This window comes from Xiphias gladius, chromosome 12 (genome assembly GCF_016859285.1).
Source record: "Xiphias gladius isolate SHS-SW01 ecotype Sanya breed wild chromosome 12, ASM1685928v1, whole genome shotgun sequence".
NCBI lineage: Eukaryota > Metazoa > Chordata > Actinopteri > Istiophoriformes > Xiphiidae > Xiphias > Xiphias gladius.
The window spans coordinates 5,950,701-5,974,929 of NC_053411.1; the positions used below are offsets into that span (position 1 = coordinate 5,950,701).

At 38.6% G+C, this 24,229-nt stretch overlaps 1 protein-coding gene across 1 annotated transcript in view; it reads left to right on the forward strand.

Annotated features, from left to right (window-relative positions):
• Positions 1-24,229, forward strand: part of dnah2 (dynein, axonemal, heavy chain 2) — a 68,456-nt gene that overhangs the window by 21,877 nt on the left and 22,350 nt on the right. The window contains exons 30-58 of the mRNA XM_040141392.1: positions 791-1,008; positions 1,552-1,644; positions 1,814-1,939; positions 2,504-2,614; positions 2,929-3,117; positions 3,609-3,712; positions 4,183-4,372; positions 4,675-4,855; positions 5,063-5,190; positions 7,280-7,432; positions 8,183-8,308; positions 8,825-9,043; positions 10,296-10,413; positions 11,363-11,499; positions 12,119-12,256; positions 13,581-13,739; positions 13,997-14,149; positions 14,760-14,851; positions 15,044-15,239; positions 16,883-17,107; positions 17,371-17,475; positions 18,568-18,756; positions 19,129-19,214; positions 19,463-19,593; positions 19,803-19,952; positions 20,647-20,814; positions 21,135-21,295; positions 22,102-22,241; positions 23,562-23,694. Coding sequence (XP_039997326.1) covers positions 791-1,008; positions 1,552-1,644; positions 1,814-1,939; positions 2,504-2,614; positions 2,929-3,117; positions 3,609-3,712; positions 4,183-4,372; positions 4,675-4,855; positions 5,063-5,190; positions 7,280-7,432; positions 8,183-8,308; positions 8,825-9,043; positions 10,296-10,413; positions 11,363-11,499; positions 12,119-12,256; positions 13,581-13,739; positions 13,997-14,149; positions 14,760-14,851; positions 15,044-15,239; positions 16,883-17,107; positions 17,371-17,475; positions 18,568-18,756; positions 19,129-19,214; positions 19,463-19,593; positions 19,803-19,952; positions 20,647-20,814; positions 21,135-21,295; positions 22,102-22,241; positions 23,562-23,694 — 4,319 coding nt within the window. The remainder of the gene's footprint in view (positions 1-790; positions 1,009-1,551; positions 1,645-1,813; positions 1,940-2,503; positions 2,615-2,928; positions 3,118-3,608; positions 3,713-4,182; positions 4,373-4,674; positions 4,856-5,062; positions 5,191-7,279; positions 7,433-8,182; positions 8,309-8,824; positions 9,044-10,295; positions 10,414-11,362; positions 11,500-12,118; positions 12,257-13,580; positions 13,740-13,996; positions 14,150-14,759; positions 14,852-15,043; positions 15,240-16,882; positions 17,108-17,370; positions 17,476-18,567; positions 18,757-19,128; positions 19,215-19,462; positions 19,594-19,802; positions 19,953-20,646; positions 20,815-21,134; positions 21,296-22,101; positions 22,242-23,561; positions 23,695-24,229) is intronic.

The window sequence follows — 24,229 nt, forward strand, 5'->3', positions numbered from 1 at the left end:
ACAGACAAATAGCAATACCTTTAACAAGAGCAAGTCTGCCCCTAGGAATAAGGTGCCACCTTGTTGTGAAAACATGGCAGACAATCTGCATTCTGAGTATTACAGGATGTTATAGGCACACTGTAGAACACATTTGCTTCAAACAATAACACGGAACTTTAACCATACAAAGGCTGATGCATGCAACTGTGGTTACACTGAATTTTTGCTGTAAAAGTGAGAACATTATTTGTTGAACATGTTGAAATGTTAATTAGCAAGCTAGAGAATTACTGAACACATACTTGACAGGATTACTTACTTAGTCCTTTAAAGACACACACCAGGAAAAAATAACGGGAAGCGACTGGGTCTGGACTATAAACTACAAACTTACTCCTAAACCTCAGAGCCCACACAACAGGAGTTATCTTTCCAACTGTTGAGAAGGGTTGCTTTTTCGCACTGGAAGTGGCAGTGGCTCCTCACGGCCAATACAAATGTGCCCTTTCAGAATAAAGGAATATGACAAATGTGAGTGTATTAGTCTTGTGTGTCAGTTGCATCTTACGAAGTTAGTGTTGTGTTAGGGGCACCGTGTCTCATATATCATCAGATTTAATGTCTTTTCGAAATTTGGAATAAAGAAAATATCAAAACACGTAGGGTTAAAGAATAGTTCAGCAGGGTTTTGTGTGTTAAGAAAAAAATCGCGATGATGAAGAAACGTCTTAATATTGTAATTATATGAATAAAAACAATATTCGGATTTTAGTGAAGCTCACAGTCAGCTCTCCTCTCTGTCTTTCAGGCATGCTGGAGAAGCTGTCAGAGATGAGTGCCAAGCTGGAGGAGATCCAGAAGGCCTTGGACATGTACCTGGAGACTAAGAGGCAGATATTCCCAAGATTCTACTTCTTGTCCAATGATGATGTGCTGGAGATCCTGGGCCAGTCACAGAACCCAAAAGCCATGCAACCCCACCTGAAGAAGTGTTTCGACAACATCAGGAGCTTGTGCATTGAAAAGGCACAGAAATTAGATAATCAAACGCACACATACACTCAGTTGCCACTGCTGCACTTCTTCTGTGAAAGAGTAATTTAAGGCCATTTTAGTTATGGCTAGATAACTAAACCAGACATTTTTACATGACTGGTGTTTCTTTAGCTGATGTTCTATAGTATGTTGTAACAAATTCACTCTTAAACTACTCCTCTTCATGGATATTATAGGACTCAAAACACCATCAAAAAACCATCAAGGGATAGCAGGGGATATTTTATTCATCCAAATGTATGTAGCTCTCAAGCATATTTGAAATGCTTTAATCAAGCCATTGTAGTTTTACTGTAGGCTAAGTGTTATATAACAAGAATAATTATAATAACTTTTTTCAGACTGAATCCTGTGCTAAGTGGCATCATTTATCTTGCAAATATTGGGTAACATTGTGCTACATTTGTTTCCCTGTTTAAAAAAAGCTGTTTTCAGATTACACAGATGTAGATTTCAAAGGACCAGTACACACAGGTAAAGAAGGCTGCCACTGTTTACGTATGTCTTCTATAGATTGGCAGTAAATCAGACGCCATCGGGATGTTCTCTGCTGATGGGGAGCATATTTACTTCATCCAGTCAGTGCACCTGGACAAACCTGTGGAGGTACAGCAGTGATGATGATTATGATTATGATCAGATCATGGTGATAAAGGTGTTAATGATGATGAATCTGAGTAAAGTCATGATAACACTGATGATAATGAATACAGTAAAGAGCTTTAAGGTGGAAAATGGTGGAATGTTAGCACAATTTTGCCTTGTATGCATGTAGATTTGGCTGTGTGATGTTGAGAAGACCATGCGTATCACACTGAAGGATTGTCTGAGTGACTGCCTTGCAGCTCTGAAGAAGATGACAGGACAGAGAGACAAATGGGTCAGAGATTGGCCAGGACAGGTACATTTATCTTTGCTTTGCATCACTCTTTAATTGCTTCGATCCTGTTTTGTATCTTCACCCATCTGGCATTCTGATTGACAGATTGCCACTGATGCTGTGACATGCTCTTGACTTATTGTCTTTGATGGTCATGAAAAAGCTGTGTTTTAAAGCAGTGCCAATGGATTTGAAATTTTTAGTTTAAAAATTTGAAAACATCAAGCAATTTTTGCAATTGGTCTTTGCTCTTTTGTCCTTGTATAGCCTGATGTGCTTTACACAATTATTTTACTCAATTTAGACATGCCAATTCCTGCTGAACTCAAAATTACACCCCTCCATTTCCATGGGTTTTTACTAAATCTATGTCACTGGGCTTTCGTGGTAATATCTTGCTTTAGACTACACAAGGTGTACATTTTCTAACATCAAATTTAGAATATTTTCCTGCTTATGGAGTTGCTAGATAATAAACTTCAAAACAGTAGTATTTTAATGTTAAAATAGAAATAGAACAAAGCTACCTGGTTCTTTAAACTGAAGGATTCTGTTTGTCTTGAATGTGTATTCTTCCTGTTATAGATGCTGATCACTGCCAGTCAGATCCAGTGGACCACTGATGTCACGAAATCTCTCATTACCAGCAAGGAGAAAGCTGACAAGTCCTCCCTCAAGTCCATGAAGAAGAAGCAGGTTGAATGACTTTTTTGTTCTCTGAAACGAATCTTTTCTTTTACATTGACCATGACCTTTTCAAGAACGTGTAAAATTAGGACATTTTAATTTTTTGATATTTTTGAGTGAATTCGCTGTGATGATTTGTTAACACACCAGTATGTCTCCATACAGCAAACCTAATGTTCTGTACCCAGTATGATGATACTAAGCATGTAAAATGTTCCTCTTGTGTCACCTGTTTCTGTAATTGTCAGAATTTTATGTATATTCAATATTTTGTGCATCCAACAAACTCTTGAGCCTTTGTTTTAACTGTCTTTGTTTCTCAGGTCTCCATGCTTCAATGCTATTCAGAGACCATCCGTGGAAACCTGTCCAAAGTTCTGCGTCTGAAGATTGTAGCGCTGGTGACAGTGGAGGTTCATGCTCGGGATGTCATTGACAAGCTGGCCAAGGCAGGCTGTAATGATGTCAGTGCCTTTGAGTGGCTCTGCCAACTGCGACTATACTGGGAGAAGGTATGCTCTGAGAGGGGCAAGTAAGAACAACAGACAACAGATAGCATGAAGAAAAAGGGAAAGAGGGCACTTTTGTCACGCTGTAATTTCAGCATCATTTTTTTAAGCTGATCTGTTTTTAGCTGTGCTGTTCTTTGGAGCTTTTGCGTGTGGTTTGAATTATGAGGGCTGGACTACATGCAGAGGAAATACACCTTAATACATCTTATCCTCTCCATGAGATTTTTTTCCATCACTGATATTTAAAGAAATTTTAAGTTTAAAAGTTTAAAAGCTGAAAGCAAAACTGTAATAGAACAAGTGGGTAAAGATAAATAGCTTTTACTATTTCACATTTTTTTGCATATTAGTTGCATTTCTCACTCTCCAACACTCTGCTGATCTGTCTAATGACAGTAAGATATCAATTTTGCTGAGATGAGCTGGAAGGAGGGCAAGAAAATAGCCACTTAATTTGTCCACTTCCTGTTTTGTTTTTTCACATCCAACAGGATGTGAATGATTGCATAATTCGACAGACCAACACATGTTTCAAGTATGGCTATGAGTACCTGGGCAACTCTGGACGGCTCGTCATTACTCCGCTTACTGACAGGTCAAAATCCATCATTTAGTCAGTTAGTGCTCCAGTTCACAAATGTATCAATACATCAATCAATCTGTCACATATCAGTTAATTAATTAATTTGCAATTAATCTAAGTATTTCCTATGTTTTTGTATTCCAAATTTAATTTTAATTTAATAAAATTCTCTATATATATATATTCAATATATTTTAGAAAAATTAATAAAAATTACATGATTATATTGTATGTGTATATGTATATATGTGTGTGTGTGTGTGTGTGTATATATATATATATATATATATATATATATATATATAAATATAAATATATGTATATGTATGTGTATATGTGTATATGTATGTGTATATATATATATGTATGTGTATATGTATATATGTACGTATATATGTGTATGTATATGTGTATATATGTGAATGTATATGTGTATATATGTACGTATATATTTATAATTCTCACTGTTTGACTCCGTCCAGGTGTTACATGACCCTGACCACAGCACTCCATCTTCACCGGGGGGGCTCTCCTAAAGGCCCAGCTGGTACTGGGAAAACAGAGACAGTAAAGGACTTGGGCAAAGCCCTAGGCATGTACGTTATTGTAGTCAACTGCTCTGAAGGACTAGACTACAAATCCATGGGACGCATGTACTCTGGCCTGGCACAGGTAGGGAGGAGGGGGAGTGTGATGACAATGATATCAACCTAAATGAAAAGTAGTTATTGAAACACTGTCATGCAAGTCAAGATCAAAAACACTTCATTTCAACTAAAGACAATTTTCTCAGTTATTAAATACTGGGTTGTTCTTTCTCTCTCTGATTGTGTGTGATGACCATGTAAATGTTTTAATGATAAGGGATAACATAAGCCTCACAAAACTTTTTGATTGGATTTTTTTCCCCTGCGTCTCTCTGTGTAAGTTAACGTTCAAATTTGAATGTATTTCATTTGGCACACCCTGAACAGACAGGAGCATGGGGGTGCTTCGATGAGTTCAACCGTATCAACGTCGAGGTGTTGTCGGTAGTGGCCCAGCAGATCCTCTCCATCCTATCTGCCCTCTCAGCTGGACAGTCCAAGTTCCATTTTGATGGAAAACACATACGTCTGATCTGGTCATGTGGCATCTTTATTACCATGAATCCCGGTAAGTCAGCATAAGTGTACAAAAGCTTATACTGAATTTTATGTTGACATATCTTGGTGGAAAAACTGACATATGAATCATACTGACAATATAAAGAGACAGGAGACAAATGGATTATGTTGCTGCAATAGTTTGTGACATTTTCATTTTGGTTCTTTCAGTGTTGGTAATTATAATATTTTCTCTCCATTTCTATTTTTTCCCCAGGTTACGCTGGTCGTACTGAGCTTCCAGACAACCTCAAATCCATGTTCAGACCAATCTCCATGGTGGTTCCAGACTCTACTCTAATTGCTGAAATCATACTGTTCGGAGAGGGCTTCAACAACTGCAAGGTACTACCACTCAAGGACATGTGGCCCAGAATTATCATGTTATAATGGGGTGAATTGTTGATTTAGGTACTGCTATGGTTGTTGTTTACTGCTCTTGGATCTGCATTTAAAATTTGAGGATGAATATGTAGTAGTCATCTGTATCACAGAATGGGCTTTTGAAGCTGTTTGACAAACACAAGTATGGTGCCATGGTGATTATGTGCTGCAAATGCCCTGAACAGCAATATTTTGTAGCCAGGGTTGGTCTGCTGGTTATAGGCCAGCAAAAAAGAGGTTTTTATTCAGCAAGTTATTCAGAAACATGGCAATATTGCATTTCTCTATATAACTAGAAGGAAACCTCACTTCTCAGTACAAGTACAAGTTTATCTTGTTGAATTATCACAGCCTTAATGAAACGTCTCCGCTCCTTTTAATGTGAAGAGCTTAGGCAGGGCTGACGTGTCAGATCATTATTGTGTGTATGTTTATGTGTGTTTAAATGTGATTAGTACCACAGTCACATGATCCTCTGGGACCAGAGCTGGAGTCTACTGTGCCTAGTGTTTCTTGTGAGGAAGATGACAGAGTTGGTATGCATTAGTGTGCAGGCTGTATTTACTTACTACAGAGTAATGACAACAGGTGATGATGGTATGTGTGCTTCCTAACCTGTGTGTTTAAGACGATCCTAATTCATATTTTGCACTTGAACATAGACACCTATTTTGCTGCATGGAGACTTTAGCCAGCACAAACTACTGCTGCCACTAAAAAACACTCATATTAGACTTAATGGTTTTCTTGCCATGCTGGATCCTGTTGGGAATCTTAATTATGTACCAGATAGAGAATAAGAAGTGTTAACCAAGCAGCAATGCAAACAATAACAGATTAAGCCCAAAAAAACACAGCAACTCATTACCCAATATTAGCTCAATACTGTGGTGTATATTTGGAAGGCTTAAAAGGATGGACTATACCGTAAACTGAATGCATGAAAGACACCAACATATGTTAAATAGACACAAACACATTATTTTTCACATTGATTTATTTGTGTTTTTATGTTGTGTTTTTATTTGTGTTTATGAAGGCCTTTCATTGATATACAATATTTATGCCTAAACTCTTTTCTTAGTAGTATAGAATTTCACATATATAACATCAACTAAATAAAAAAAATATGCAAAAAAGGATAGTAAAGACATGAAGGATATTGTGACAAATCACATAATTTTTAAAATCTGGTTCCAAGCTGGTAAAATGTCCGTATTTCTTGAGCTCTGAATTTAATCATTTTTTATCTCCTCTTTGATTTGTATATATATATATATATTTTTTTTTTTTTTTTTTTTCTTCAAAGAGCAATATATGAAACATGAAGTTAGTACCTTGTGACCACAGATTTTGCCAGTATCACTAACAACCAATGTTATTATATTGATTTTATCAGCTGTAGTAAAATAAGCCATAATGGTAATGGTTCATAAATTTATTATGCTAATAAAGTGTCTATGAATGTTGAATTGATGAAATTGCAAGAAGAATATAATATAGAAATAGGTATTGTTCAAAACACAGTTGATTACAGTATCAAAAAACCCATCTGCTGTGAAAATTCCTCTACTGAATGTTTCGTTGCTGCCCAGTATATACACACATAAAGACACTAAACCTGCCAAAAAGCTACAGCGCGCAGGGAAACTTAAGTGGACAGAACGCAGTGTTATCCTATTCTCCGTGCAGCATGAAGACTGCCCAGACAGACGAAAGTAACAGACACAGTTCACATGCTCAGTTCACATTATTTGCTTTTGCTGCAATGCAACGATGTCTATGCGGTTGAACAGATGTATGGTTGGAGACATGTCTTTAATGTGCACTGATGCAGGCAATGAGAAGGGACGGATTTATGCTCAACGACATACTTTACTGGCACACTGCCCTGCAGGTCATCCTGGCTCATCTCTGGTTTATACTGGAAATATTAATCCTATTTAAGGTGACATTCATCCTCCTCACCCTCTCCTCCTTCTTTGTTTCTTACTTTTCTGTCTCTGTCTTTATGCGTTTTTACCTCTGTCTCCAATTTTTGTTCTCATAGCTCCTGGCTAAGAAGGTGTTCACCCTGTACTCCCTGGCGGTGCAGCAGCTGTCTAAACAGGACCACTATGATTTTGGCCTGCGCGCACTCACCTCCTTGCTTCGTTATGCCGGAAAGAAGCGCCGCTCTTGCCCCAACATTCCCGATGAAGAAGTAGATCTTTCTCTCTATCTCCCTTTCTCTCTCTCTCTCTCTGTCTCACGCACAGAATGGGTTTCAGAGCTTAATGCTAACCCTTAAAAACCAAAACATAAATTAATATATGTTGTTCACTAACTCCTGAAAAAGACATTAAAATACAGACAATATGCAAGTAAAACAAAACAAATTCCTGGTATTAAATACTTAACTCTTTCAATAGATAGGTTCACAATTTTTCATGTCTGTATATGAACACTGAAAAAGGATTTTCTGTAATCATTCTACCTGTTCATAATAACCATTAAGACATCCCTTAGGATCCCAGGGATCCTAGTTTCAAAAGTTTATACAAAGCCAATATGAGGTTTGAGCAGTCTGAGTTAGTCGAATCAGGCGGGTTTCTCCCAAAGTTACTGTCTTCTTAGTCTCAGATTTTCTCTTTGTGTTACTGTCCCTCTACTGCAGCTCAGCAAGGAAATGCTGACTGTAGAAGCACAAAGAGGGAATTTAAGACTAACTTGCATAGGAATAGCAGGCAGTATGACTGGGTGAGCTAGAATGCGAACCCAAGCTGTGTAATCTCAATTTTGGCCTGTAGTCTATCTACAAAGCTAAATCATAGGAGAACCAGCGCTTATAATTTTTACTTATAATGTTTTTACTGAACTAATAGTCCTTCCCTTTCAAATGAGGTAAGATCTAAGAACTAAGCTAAATTAAGTGGTATAATGAGTGACTCTGCCTTTGTCTCTCTGTCCTAAGATCCTGTTAATGGCTATGAAGGACATGAACATTGCCAAATTGACCTCTACTGACCTGCCGTTGTTCAATGGGATCACCCAGGACTTGTTCCCTGCTGTGGAAACACCCATTTTAGATTATGGCGAGGTAAGTTGATCTAGGCCAGCTGTTGAAATCAACATTCCTGCAGAGAACTAGTGTTTTGTTAGGTTTGCTCTGATTGTATGACAGAGGTCCTTTTTCCTTTTCTGCAAAATACCAAGATTATTCATTATCTGAGCAAGTAAATGCAAAACAAAGTAACGGAAACTGTAACTCAGCAAAGTTAGACAACATTAAGTCACCAATTTTGTCACTTATCATTGTCTCTCTGTCTTTCAATATGGCTGTCTCTCTAACTTTGGTAAGGAGGGTTGTGTTTGCATACATATGTGTCTGAATGTCCATGAGCATATGCCTGGCTGTGTTTATAAATATTGCTGATGAACAGATAATAGATGAATATAATTATACAAATATACATTAATCGCATCCAAGGCACATGGACAGGCCAGAAATGCAGGTGAATAATTTATGCAGCATTTTACATGTCCGCCTGGTTCCTTGTCTGTCCAAACTGTGTCACTGACTTATTGTGTATCTTTTTTTGTCATTTTGTTGTAGTTGAAGGAGGCCATAGAGGTGGAGCTTCGTCTGAGCGGTTTGCAGGTGACTCCTTTTACGATGACCAAAGTCATCCAACTTTATGAGACCAAAAACTCTCGACACTCCTCCATGCTGGTAGGCAAGACGGGCAGCGCTAAGAGTGTTACATGGAGGACCCTGCAGAGTGCCCTCACTGCCCTGCACCACAGGGGAGTGCCTGGCTTCCAGCTGGTCCAGGTGGGTGTGGATGGAAAAGAATACACTATGATTAATTGGCTGACATTCTGAGGTCTCACTGTGAGGGGTTTATTCCAGATAGTCAGATTCGCACAAACTGAGAAATAACATCAGCCGCCAAAATGTGGTATTCATTGAAGAGCCCCAACTTTATTGTTGAAAATCATGACCAAATCATAGAATCAACGGACACATTATGAGCAATGATGTTGTTGTGACAAAAACAATAACATTTCTTGCTATAGAGGGCTCAAATACCTAGGTAAACTTGCCACCAAATACAAAGTATTACAACCACCCTACAGTCTACTTTTCTTGCATCTCATTCTATTTGCTTCTTTTTTATTTGCATCCAGAGCCAAATTTGGATTAAGTGAGTGGTTTGGTGAACATGTGTACAGTTCACCAGCACTACTTCTACTTACTGCTCTCTCTGTCTTTACCTATTACTTTTCATCTAGCTATCTTCTTAAAGATCTCTATCTTTTTTTACTTCTTGCTTTCTCTTGATCTCTTTTTTTCCTCGGTGCTCTTTGCATACAATAGGCACAATTCCTTTGCTTGTAATATTACGTACTTCAGCCATCCCAGCAACAAAAAGTGAAACATACTGTATCTTACAGAGCTTCTATGAAATGAGTTTTCATTTTCACAATGAAACTTATGACAAAATTAAACAGTAAATGATAATCTGTAAACCAAAACTTTGATGAAATGTATTACAGTTTTAATCGATGGATAAAAACCACACAATAATTGGAAGAATAGACAAATGAACAGTCAGTTGTATGGACATGGAAACAGCGCACCTTACAATAGATGAGAACAGCATGTCTAACCAAAGTGACAGTACACACGCTAAAGACATATACTTATCCTCGATAAACTAATCTGACAGTGACTAGTAACATCGCCTCACTTATGTGTCTGTTGGCTTACATACACTAAAATTAGTACAAAAAGTTGCACAAATAATCCTAAAATTGGTTAATGTGTTTGTGAATTCATTGCCTTATGATGTCAAGACCATTCAGTCTAAAATCAAACCAATTCAGGGGCTAAAAAATATATATATAATCAGCGAAAACATGCAGAAGTTCCGTGAAGAGCTGCTGTTCTCGTGTTATCATAATTTTTGTAGCTGATGAACAGTAATTATGCATCTTCAGTAATTATGATATTTCAATGTCATGCACTATGTGTAATCTTTTATCATCTTCTCTTTCATGCCTTGCTCCTTATGGCACAACAGGAGTATCCTCTGAACCCCAAAGCAATGAGTCTGGGTGAACTATATGGTGAAAATGACCTCTCCACCAATGAGTGGACTGATGGAGTGCTATCTTCTCTCATGAGATCAGCCTGTGCAGGTGTTGACACTAAAACACACGTTGCTGTTAACACTACATATAGTATAAATGAACACACAGTAGGGACTTATATTATCTCACAGAGCATTCATTCATGCACAAGCCTTATTTTAAAAAAAGAAATCCAAATAGATTTTAAGGTAGTAAGACTAAACTGTGAAAAATGTAGTGTGAAAAATAGCATCTTTGGCATCTTAATATGGAACAAAGCTTTGGAAACTAACTATGCTCAGACTACAGCCTGTAATCAGATACTTTAGATGGTGCATCTAAAATTGCCATTATAACAATTTTTCTTTGTTTCACTATACATGCTGCTGCTCTGGAGAGCTGGTGAAATTGAGTGCAGGGGCCCTGTATGTTGCTGTGCTGTGAATGTCCTTACTGAATTATAACCAGTTGAGGGATTTCAACTATCATAATCTCAGGATATTATGGCACTAGACCTGGAGGCCCATTTTTGACATCACTGTAACCCTCTTTTTGAATTATGACTAAACAAGCAAAAAGTCCAGGCGGAAAAGTGGGATAGTAGGTAGCCTTCTTTTCCTTGCCAGGCTTTCTGGCTGTTATATTAAAGCTATTTGTAAATCCAATTTATTTGATCCAGCAAAAAACACTGTAGTTTCAGATGGTTTTATATAGTCTTATATACATACACACACTGACACAAAATATACACAGACCCCACAAACAATCTTTGTTTAGACTCTGTTCTTTTTGTGATCGATATGTACCTGGCTTTCAAACCAAAAATCCGAAGGTTAATGTCATTTTTTTATTTCCATGTTTTAATGAAAAGGTAAACTAGTAAGCATTACATAGAGAAGTTCATCTTACTGTCTTAAAATTGTTTGAAAAATGTATGTTCCAGTACGAACGTTGCCTTTATATTTATATGTCACTTCATTTTGTCTGTCACATGTTGCGCCTCCTCTCTATTCTTTAGATGAGAAACCAGATGAGAAGTGGATTGTGTTTGACGGGCCTGTCGACACACTGTGGATAGAGAGTATAAACTCTGTAATGGATGACAACAAGGTGCTCACACTGATCAATGGAGAGAGAATCTCCATGCCTGAACAGGTGAGGATGGAACTAGAAACTTGACTGGTGGGCCCTTTTCACTGAAGACATTTTGAATTGTCTTGGTAGGGAAAGCACGGGTGTTACTAATAACATCAACAATAGCCCCGTTCAATTCTAGTGTCCCAATAAGTCATGACAGTATGACAGTAAGGCCTGATGCACAATACCAGGACCCTGAACCTGAAACATGTACACATTGTGTTGAGTACTACACTGGAATTCATATGTTTTCAAACAACAGACTACTAGACATTGTCAAGTTTCACCAATTTCCAAATGGAAAGTAGTTTCCCAGACTGAATATGCAATGAACAATTTTGGTCTGGGCAGCAGCTATAAGTTCAAAAAATCATTGTTTTAAGTTAATTGACTTTGCTGTTTCTTTGAAATTGATGTCAGCATTATGTCTGCAAACAACTGCTCTTGTTTCTAGAACATAGTAACTTTTTTACAATAACAGAAATCTAGTGTGGTACACCATTGTTTATGGTCTCAGATAAGTAAGCTAATAACAAATCAAAATGTAATTAATTACCTTATATTACTTAATCATACTCAACCATATACGGTAAAAACATTACGACAGAAATACTATACATAAATTATTTTGTTATAGGTGTCTTTGCTGTTTGAAGTGGAGAACCTGGCAATGGCCTCTCCAGCTACAGTGTCTCGCTGTGGGATGGTGTACAATGATTACACTGCTCTTGGATGGAAGCCTTTTGTTCAGTCCTGGCTGGACAAGCGACATAAGGTACTTAGTCATAATAAATCATAGTCGTAGGGCTCTATTTTCCTGCAGGCGCAATGAGAGCACTATGGCAAACACAGTTTTTATGCAGTTTTTCTCAGGCACAATTCTACTTCTAAACACCTTTTATCACAAACACAGATGCAAGGCAATTTATTGATTTCAAAAGATTATCAACAACATTATCCACATTACTGTAACCCGGTGAGCTGCCCACTGCAACTTGTAGAATGTCAGTAAATATTTTTCTGTGTTTTTCTAAACATTGGACTGGAAAGCTATTTCTGACCGATTCCAAGTTTAAAAGTAAAATCAACTGGAGTAATGCAGCTGTCCTCAGGATCAGTCCTGAGCTCCATCAAATCTGTCAGGACATTTCATTAAAAGCAAAAGTCCAAACTCTGAGTCACAATTTTTTCTGTTATGTGCAAAGGATTATTAGAGTGAGTTTTCCATTTTGCAACTTGCATTCATGTTTGCCAATATTTACATAACAATGGCACATTTATAGTGCATGCGGAGGTGGAAAACACCCTCCATAATTTCAGTGGATTATTTTCACTTATTTATCCTTCTGTTCAATGGCTCTCCAAAATCCTGCATACTTTATGCAGTGCTGGCAAAGAGTGGATATCTTCAGTAATTATTTAAATCATTTGATGAGAGGGATTTTGTGTTAACTGACCTTGTGCATTTTTCTAAATAATAACTAGAAAATCACCAAACCCTATTTTATATTTGTTTGTTTAAAGTTTTTTTCCATTGGATAAATAAGGACTGAAATTTTGAAAATACAATCGTACATATTTATTGTATTGTACAGTCATAAATGGGTGTTTTCAAATACACCGAGAAGGAGAAGAACCTCGGGATTTTAAATGAATTTGCCTGTAATCTAATTGTTTGCTTAATTATAACCAGCCCCACCGATATTTCAGCAACTGCTGCACCAACATACAATAGCTGCCTGTTAATTCTACAATTGACAGCATATTTTGGGCGAGGTAAATTAACTTTTCGGGTGCTACGTATTTGTTTGGAACTTCAGGAACATCATGAAAATGAACTTTAATAAATCATAATAAATTACAATCAGAATTGCTGGTCACGCCTATTTGTGTTTGCGACTGGACATTTTGCTTGTGTTTGCGTCTGCACCCTTTTTTAGGATAGAATAGAACTCAAAGTCTTTTTGTTAAAGAACAAATTTATTAGAGGAACACAAGAAAACCTTCCTGAAGGATACCCGTTTTATTCCTTTACTTTCTGGTACCCTTTCTCTTCCATCTCCCTTCATTGCTCTCTCCATTGCCCTGTTTCTCCACAGGCTGAAGTGGACCATTTAAGGCGTTTGTTTGAGAAATATATAGAGTGCACACTGAACTTTAAGAAGACTCACTGTAAGGAGCCAATCCCCATCACTGAGCTTAGTGGAGTAACCTCTCTCTGCCGCCTCTACGACTCCCTGGCCACATCCAGCAATGGGGTATGACGAATAAAGTCCAAGCTGTAACTTCCACTCCATATTGTAATCCCTCCTATGGACAACCATTTTCCAGCTGTGCTTAGATGTTGATTCTCCTTTGTTGTAACTGTCTTAAGACTTGTGACGGAAATAAGCCATAAATTATCCAACCCCACCACATTACATTATTAAGTAAATCTCAAAACCAAGGCTGGCATTATTTCTTAAGCATCCCTAGTGTGAAAAACATGTAATTTTATTTCACTTCCTTTCTCCAGGTGAATACTTCAGACACAGAAAACTTGGGTAAGATGGTGGAGCTCTGGTTCATCTTCAGCCTTATCTGGTCCATCTGTGCCTCTGTTGACGAAGATGGGCGCAGGAAGATGGACAACTTCTTACGAGAGATGGAGGGCACCTTCCCCATCAAGGTCCTCTGAAGAGCATAATTTTGTTTACACACTTATGACATAACATTCAGTCAAGTGGCACTCTCTCTCTTCACAAGGTTGCTTCCTTGACCAGTGTTAAATGTACTGTATACTGCAACTGTTGTTAAACCATGTTTTGCAAAGAAATCAATAGTGGACAAGTAAGGCCTCCAGAGCTGTTTACGTTTGAGTGTTTTTGGCAGGCTATCAGGCTACTATGATACTGTCAGACAAGCCAAAGATGTTTTTATTTATTTTACATGATTACATGAATTCAGCTACAATAGCTGATATTGCCAACGTAGCTTGGAACCATGAGAACAGCTCGATACCATGAGAGTCCTGTTTTGTGCCAAATCGTGCACTATGAAAAACACAATAACTTGTTTTTCTACAATTATTAAACTAACATTACACTCTATAAGTGTGATGTGTACATGGTTTTATAATGCCAAGCCTTGGTTCGAAGGATATAAGCATTTTAACGCACCACAGGCATAATACTGACAAGAGATAATACTGTACAACCCCACTTTCCATCAGCAAACTGACTGAATCTGTCTTAGCAGGCACCAACATTCTCTGAACCTTTTTGTTTAAACTCTTTCAGGACACAGTTTATGAGTACTTTGTGGATACCAAGAACAAAACCTGGGCTTCCTTTGAAGATAAGCTGCCAAAGGGCTGGCGCTACAATACCAGGTAGGAAACCAGGTGGTCTTAGGTACCTGATATTAGCTGTTGTATGTGTGAGTGTGTGGATTTTTTATCCATTTCACTTTCTGCTAGTTCAGTTACTTTACTTTTACTTTTGAAACTGATTAGGTACTAGAGGATATAACCTACATAACATCTACAATGCATCTATATCTCTCCCTCTGCCCTCTCCTGCAGTGATCCATTCTATAAGATTATGGTTCCTACAGTAGACACAGTTCGCTACAATTTCCTGGTTAAGGCTCTGGTGTTGGGTCAGTACCCAGTGCTGCTCACTGGGCCAGTGGGCACTGGTAAAACCTCAGTGGCCCAGAGTGCCATGCAGGGCTTGGATAACAAGTGGACTGCCCTCACTGTCAACATGTCTTCACAGGTTGGTGCCTTTGCATGGTCTGTGTATGCCAGGTCTTTGTTCTTGTTCCGCTTGCCTTAGGAATGAAAGCATTATTGCAAAGAGAGATCATTTTGGCTGGTGCTTAGTTTTTCAAGCTTTCAGTTTATGATCAACACGGTTAAAGTTAGGTTTAATGAATAAGGAATTACAGTAATGCAGTCAATAAGGGTTGTTAAAAGTATAGTATATGTGTTTATTTTGTTACCTGGGATGGTGTAAGTGGTTAAAATCGGTCTTTAATCTCTTTAATTGTCTCTCTTTTTTTGCATGTGTGTGCTCTCTTTACTTTTCTAGATGCTTAACGTTATAATTGGAATATTCCTGGTTTGTCCTAAAATGTCTGCCACGGCAGACATTTCTATCCCTTAGGTTTGTCTCATTTAAGGGAAAAATTGGATATATATAACTACCGCTATGTGGACTCATATAGTAAATGTCATGTCTGTCAACTAGGCTACAACACACATGCTGTCGTAGTGTATGATCTGTAGATGCTACACCTACAGAATTCACTCACATATGCACAGGCTAACACACAAATCTCACCTATATAACGTCACTCACAGCATGAGATGCAGTCACATACGAGACTGAGTACAGGTCTTTGGTGTGCATGTGGTTGTGCATATTTCTGTGTGGGAGAGAGAGAATCTGCCTCCATCCAACCAAGGGTTGGCTCCTAATGGTCTCCATGTCGGCTTCAGTACTATTAGAATAAAAGTGACGTGTTGCTCCAAGGCGCTGCAATTAAACTGAATCCCATCAGTGCTGGACAACTCTGATGATCCCCTGCCCCCACCCTCCACCCAATTGTCCTCACCATTACCACCAACTCCCAGACAATTCCTCTGAGCAACAACCATTCTTACCTACACCTCTCTCCCCACCACTTTATGTAAATCTATGTCACTATATTAAAGGTTCTATATATAAGTTTTAGCATTAACAGCTGTTTACTTACCAGTCTAGAAGAAATGTTGTGAGTTCAGCATCAAAATTAATTCCTTAATTCCTTTACTCCCCAAGTGCTGTCTCCAGCAGTGGAAAGCAACACCAATGTTAACTCTTCTTTTGCTTCCTTTTCTATCACTTCTTTTTTTCTAGTGAAGTAAGCATACTAACCAGCTGGGCCGAGCCCGTCCCATCTGGTAATACTACTTTGCGATAGTGAGTCACTGTAGCGTCCAGTGTGCCTTCCGTCCAACATGAGAGGATGGAGAAGTAGCGTTGCCAAGAGGGTGTATTCTAACCTCTTGTCTTGTAAATGCAATGATGGCTGAAGCTTTTGGCAAGCGACCATTATCACCAACACTTCCACCACCAGCTCCCAGCAAGAAGCCATGTTTGGCGCCAGAGAAAATTGACATATGGCACCTTTAAAGACAGAAAGCCACAGTACTGTTTAGCTTGGTTGTTAAGCTGTTAAATACACATATAGACATCCATATGTTTTACAATAAACTTCTCAATGTATTTTCTCAGTATTGTTTTCAATGGAGAATAGTATTACCATGTTGTTAATGATGTTTCAGAGGGCTTCTGCATCTGATGAAACATTTCTAAGGTACACAGTAAAACGTACCATGTCATCTTTGTTTCTCTGTGTTTCCACCACTGTCCAGACCACCTCTAATAACATCCAGGCCATGGTGGAGAGCCGAATAGAAAAGAGAACCAAAGGCGTGTTTGTGCCAGCAGGTGGGAAGCGCCTGCTATGCTTCTTGGATGACCTAAACATGCCAGCCCATGACCTTTTTGGCTCCCAGCCACCGCTGGAGCTGCTGCGCCTTTGGATCGACTACGGCTTCTGGTATGACCGCCAGAAACAGACCCTTAAGTTTGTCAAGGTGAGAGAGGGCATGCAGATGTGGGTGGGAGTGAGGTCTGTGTTTAAGTAAGTGTGTGTGAGATTAGGATAATTTTTCTTCCTTCTTAGTGCCTCCCCCATAATTACCTCTTAATTAACTTTCTTTTTCAATATTTGAGACAAGAGCTTTACATGTGAAATAAATTTCATATCATAGGTATGTGTTACTGAGAGGTGATTGAACTCCACCTTTTTCTGTTTGTGATTGTGTCTATGTGTGTCTGTGTGTGTCTGCTTTGTTAGGACATGTTCTTGCTGGCGTCCATGGGGCCCCCTGGTGGAGGGAGGACTCACATCTCTGGCCGCTTACAGAGTCGATTCAACCTTATCAATATGACCTCTCCTAATGTAAGTCCTCTCCTCTCATCTGTCTTCTCCTGACCCATCCTGTCCTGAATATATTTCTCCTTTTCCACAAAAATTATACTAATGAAATATGAAATATATCAAATAATCAATGAAAATGTAGATAGATTAATCAACAATGAAATAAAAATACCCAGGATTTATAAATTGTGTAGTTTCGACTTTTTTCTCATCTAAGTAAAAGAGAGTCGCACTCATTTCAGCAACTTCTGTTTTTCATTTTATCTGTATTTTTCCTTCATCGGTCATCCAACTATTTCTGTGCATTTCAGCGAGGTTGATGTTGGTAATCTACCACTTGGCAGATGTTTTTTCATGTCCTGTCACCATTTTTTCTCTCGCTATACAGGAGTTACCTTAATTATGATTTATAGTCTTAATGATAATGATAACCAAAAACAGTGATAACAACTGTTAAACACTCTCTCATATCCAACACCCAGGAGATTATGATTGACTGAGAGGCTGCCTGCAAATGTTCTCCCCCTCCTAATTTACCCCCCATCTGTCTCCTCGCTCTTTGTTCCCTTTTTGTTTGTTTGTCTTGTTTTGTTTTATTTGGCATTTTTGTACTTGACTTGCTCTTTTCACTCCCTCATTCGCTCCCTCTGCAGATCACCTCTGGTCTCTTTTCAGTCTTTTTCAAATATCTGGCAGTTTTTCATCTCTGTCGTTGTGTTCCTTTCAACCTCTCCTGCTCCATTTTACATCTGCCACTAGCCTGTCTCTGTCCTGTTGCCCTCTTGGTTTTCAACATTTATTTGTTGTCCCTCTCGCCACTCTTCTCCTATCCACCCTACTTTTTCTACACAAAAGAGCCAGATTGATTTGCTTTTGAAACTGGCTGGGGCCATATTGTAGTCAGGAAGTAAACACTTGATGCTTGAGTTGCCTTGCCTCTTGAATGTGTTAAGTGGACAACATGAAAGGGAATTGTTATATGCTTTAGAAAATTCCTATTTGCCTTTCTTTGTCTTGGCCACTATCACTTTGATATCTTTGTATCTTATTGGCATGGCTGTATCAGTTACAAGATATACCCAACTTGAACATGCCCATCCTCTCTGCATGCAGGAGTCCCAGATCAAGCGGATCTACAGTACCATGATCAACCAAAAACTACAGGGGTTTAAAGAGGAGGTGAAGCCCATTGGAGAAATACTGGTTCAGGCCACCTTAGAACTGTATTATGCTGTTACAGCTCGTTTTCTCCCAACTCCAGCCAAGATACACTACCTCTTCAATCTCAGGGATATCTCCAAGGTACACAAGAACACATATTCTGTAGATGGGTTAGATTATTACAAGTATCTCAAACAAATACATATATAGAGCACCTAAAATATGTATTCAAGAAAATACAACAGGAGCCTGTTTCAAAAAGGGAGTTCAACTTAGAAAAGCACTCTACACTTAGCCCCACATTGGTAATTCAGGTTAACCAGTTTCACTGGCTATGGTAAAAGATTTTCTTGAAATTAACTGAATGCTTTTTTTAACCTAACCTGTTTATTTAATTAATTTAAGTAAAAATTGTTATGAGGTTATTTAGACTTCTACGAAAATTCAAAATGCTTCAGTAATCTGGAAATTAAAATGTTGACACAGGTTTTTTTCCTGTTCCACCCCTGCTAGGTGTTTCAGGGTCTGCTAAGAGCTCACCCAGACTTCCATGATACCAAAAACAATATCACTAGACTGTGGATCCATGAGTGCTTCAGGTAACCTAGGGCTTTTTTTTCTCTTTACCAAATCTTTAACTTTCACACAGTCATAGAGCATATTTACCATTGCTCTAGCCTGATTGTGACAGTGTCATAATGCAACATTATCCTTTATCTGAAGCCAAGAATATGTCCAGTTGTGGAATGGTCTTATACTTTATTTTATATTGGTAAAAACATACAGATGCTTTTGTTGTGCATACACTGGATAATATTTGTTGTCTATATTCTGTTGTTGATTTCAGGGTTTTCTCAGACCGGCTTGTAGATCACAGTGACATGGATGCCTTTGTTACTTTGATGGGGGAGAAACTGGGCTCACTCTTTGACCTCTCGTTCCACAACATCTGCCCCAACAAACAACCGCCAATATTTGGTACATTTATTTCTGTACACACACACACAGTACATGTACAGGCATATCAGTGTCAGGCTGACATTACTGTGTAAAAAGAGTGTAAAGAGTGTAAAAATACACTCACAAATAAAAAAATGGATTGGTAATGGACTGTGGTTTAAGCATTATGAAACTGATGACTACACCATGAAAGTGTTTATGTGTGTTGATTTCTGGGTGTGTGCCAGGTGACTTCCTGAGTGAGTCTCTTGTGTATGAGGACCTACTGGACATGAAGGGTCTAAAGAAGTTCATGGAAACCCAGTTAGAAGACTACAACCTGACACCTGGCGTAGTGCCCATGAGCCTGGTGCTCTTTCGAGATGCCATTGAACACAGTGCGTCTCAGTACACAACACACACACATATTTAACTGGACAATACATCGTGCATAAAATTTCCACTCATCACATTCTGTCCAGTCAATCCAGTACATTAAAACAATCGATATGAGAGGTCCTCATCTGCTACACTCTGATGGGTCTTTGCTGTGTTCACTGTTTTATGATTCAGGCCCAGTTTGAAGCTCCTTTGAAAAACACAGCATGAGGTGCAGCTAAAAGCTCCCCTGTAGCTGAAAGAGAGAAGGCCTCTCAGTACCGGGCTCTGCTCTCTACACCCTGCTGTCCATGAGCCACTTTACAACAAACCAATGCAAATCAATAGCAGTACATTACTATAGCAACAACAAGGATTGACACTAGTTTGTATGTATTGCTGGTTTGTACATGAGTGCAGGGATTTCAAGGTACACTGAAGCTCCATTAAGCTTTATGTAGGTGTAAGAACAGATTGAACACTATTCTATGGTAGCGGGGGGAAAAACTGTATGACTGTATATTTTGTCACATGCAAAATAATAATGTTTTAGCGTTGTTAGCAATTTAGCAAGCTGATATGAAGACACAACATCTGAATATTTGTTATAAACCGTTGTCAAAGCCATACACATAGTAATCATAAGAATTCTGTAAATAAAGGATTTCAGATTAAATCTATGATATGGGCAATATATTTGTGTTCCCTCCGCAGTAACCCGTGTAGTACGTGTGATCAGTCAGCTCAGGGGCAACATGCTGCTGGTTGGTGTCGGGGGTTCTGGTAGACAGAGTCTGTCTAAGATGGCCGCCTCCATCTGTGAGTACCAGGTATTCCAAGTGGAAGTCAGCAAGCAGTACCGCAAACAGGAGTTTAGAGAAGGTGAGATCAATCCCACTACTATTACATTCATAGATGTTTGAGAAAGGGAAAGCATGGCTGCATCCAACTACTTCCACTTTGGAAGTAACCCTATTGTGTGGAAATTAATACAAGGAAAGCTCAAACAAAGATGGAAAGATTAGAACTAGCATGGACTCACATATGTTCTTGATATTCAGTATAAAAAATTTTTAACTCCAGGCTGATTCACTTGAATTCGAGTTTTGATGAATTACCTCCGCCATTGTACAGTCAATTCCTCTCATCCCCTCTTCAGTCAGCTATAGTTCCAAAGGTGTTTTTTCTGTCCTTGCTTTCAGACGTTAAGAAGCTGTACCGTTTGACTGGTGTGGACAACAAGCCTACTGTTTTCCTGTTCAATGATACCCAGATCGTAGACGAATCATTCCTAGAGGACATCAATAACATCCTGAGCTCTGGAGAGGTGCCTAACCTCTACAAGCAGGAAGAGTTTGTTGAGGTCTGTATTGTCCTCAAATCTTTTTGTCCCCCTGTTTGTCCATCTGTCTAACTCAAGCATCTGTTTTTGTTTTTGGTCTTTTTTCATGTGTGTTTGCATACTTGTATATTTATTGTATTTATTTCATGAAGTCCAAAGGTAACATGAGTGGTCTACATTAACTCAGTTTCAACCCGATGGTAGTGAAGACAATAATATAGGCTGAGCCTTTACCCACTTACTATATGGGTTCTATTTAAACCACTTGGAATGCCTTGGTTCCATCAAAACACCATTATAGGTTTTAATCTTTGGTCAGATTAGTGACACATTTGCTGGGCAAAGGCAAGGTTTTATGATCAAAGCAGCACATTAAAAAAAAAATTTTAAGTTTTGATTTTCTCAGTTTTTCCCTGTATTGTATAGCAGTATTTAAGCCCTAAATATTTATTATAGGTAAAAGCAAAATTGATTTGATCATGGCAACACAGATTTTGCCATTTTTCAAACTATCCAGATTCTGAATATGTGCAGTTGTTCAAATTCTTAATATAAGAATTTTGTTCTTAATGAAATATTACTGCATTTTACAAATTATCCTCAGTATAAAGAGTCAAGGTTCTTTTCAGACAATCTCTGTGTACTGTAAGACTAGACTCCAGACTGCAGTGGCTGAATTACAGTCTGCATTTGAAATCTTGATTAAGTAACAGACAGAAGTAACATACATGTGTGTTTAACTCACTTGTGAGATCATGTGCATCTATAGATCATTGAAGTTTATATTACCTTATTCCAGTTCTCATAACATGTAACTCTACCTCTAGGTATGCAATGCTCTGTCACAATCTGCCAGGAAAGACAATGTGGTGGAGACTGCCGACTCCTTGTTCAGCTACCTCATAGAGCGAGTCAGGAACAACCTGCACATAGTGCTCTGTATGAGCCCAGTGGGAGAGCCCTTCAGGTAGATTCTGATACTGTTTCCTGCGGCACACTGTGTCCTATAATATGTCCTTTATCACAGTATGTTCCTCCCTCCTCTTTTTTTCCTCTCTTTGAGAGTCCTGTATGCTCTGGTTTTCAACACAAGTTTATGGAAATTAGCACGGTATAAATCACGTTGCAGTCCTTATAGGCTGAAGAGCCCCCGTGCTTCAGCAGCTTCTCTCTAGCAGGATGTATGTGCATTGTTACCCTAACATCATGGGATTACATGAAACTTTTATTTTACGCACAATTAAATACTGGCCTTCACAGTAGTGCCAGTATAGTGTCGAGTAGTCTATACTTCTATAACTACACAGATTTCTGCCATTATCTGATATTAATATTTGTGTTTCAGCACCTTTGACTTTTGATCCATGCAAGCTGACACATCCAAGACACCTGTGTCTTCCTAGTATAATCAAAGAAAAAAAGCATCTCTTTGCTACTAAATTTTAGTCACAGAGTTTGTTACTAAAAAAAATGTAAATATACTGGTGGTCTTCTACATGGTAACTATTTCTTACAGTTCCTCTCAGCAGCTTCTCAAAATTACACTGGGGGCATTGAGACATGCCTCACCATGAAATAGTGTGTTAATGGCTGATTGACATTTGGTCTTGAGCAATTGAGGTTTAGTAACTTGGATGATTCTGTAGAAAGGACTTGAGACTCGCTGTAATTACAAACAGTGTGGATGCTATGACAGAAAGGACCAGCTGTCTGCACACATACAGACACAGTATGCACACAGATGGACACACATTTTCTGTTATTCATTCTCTGTTTCCCTTATCACACACATTGTTGGGCTGGCAGGCACCATTACCCAGAGCTAATCACCATTCTCTGGGTGACGAGGAATCCTGGCCCTCTGACCACTAGCTGCTAGCAGGATCCATATCACTGCTAGAGCTCAGGGAGCCCTGCTACACCAATTAACCAGCTAAACTCATTGACTCACACTGAAGGTGCAGAGCGTACTCTGCCATACTTTACTGTAGAAGGTTCTTTCAAAATGGGTTTCTCTTTTTTGTGTTATACTGCATAAAGCGAACCAGTGATATTTACACATCCATTTTAAAGTGCCAATCTGAAGAGACTGCCTTTGCAGCAAAAAACAGCATGACTTTGAAGCATATCCTTGGTTGCATAATGGCTTCATTGTTCTCTTCAGTGGTCTGCTAAATGTACCTACAATAGTTTATAGACCCTGTGTCCACTTAATGCTATAATGGGGATCATTATATGAACAAATTATATATATGAATAAAATTCATAAATAGCTGTTCACCAACAGGAACCGCATTCTCCAGTACCCAGCACTCGTCAACTGCACCACCATTGATTGGTTCAGTGAGTGGCCCAAAGATGCTCTGCTGGAGGTAGCTGAGAGGTACTTGGATGGACTGGATCTGGGATCCTTGGAGGGGGTGAGGCATGCACCAACACACATAAACACACATTTTCACATGTGGACAGTTGATTTCACATGGTTAAACTCGTCCCCATTTTACACTGTGATGCGATCTCACGCATGAATCTACTCTTCCAACATCTGTAAGGTTACCTTTATGTGACTGTGGTGTCACCCGTTAAATTGGATAGAGGGGAGAGGATGGCTGTTTGGAATGAAGGCAGTCACCTGAACATGACTGAAGGAGACATTTTTCTGTTTTCCACAATAACTGCCGTAATTTTTGTGCCCCCTAAACATGATCTACCACAAATTGCATTTACAGTACAAGCTTTAAAACCACACCTCATTCACAGGGGGTTTTCTAATCCTTTTCTAGGGGATTGGTTTTAATTAATATTACTTCAGTTTCATTTAAAATTTGAATTAAAAAAGCTGGCTCCATATTATTGTAGAGCTAGTCTTTTCCCAAAAAGTGTAGTAGTACTGAATAAAAACTGTTGTAAAAATAGTTAGAAGTTTAGAAAACAAAAATCTATAACTTTAACTGT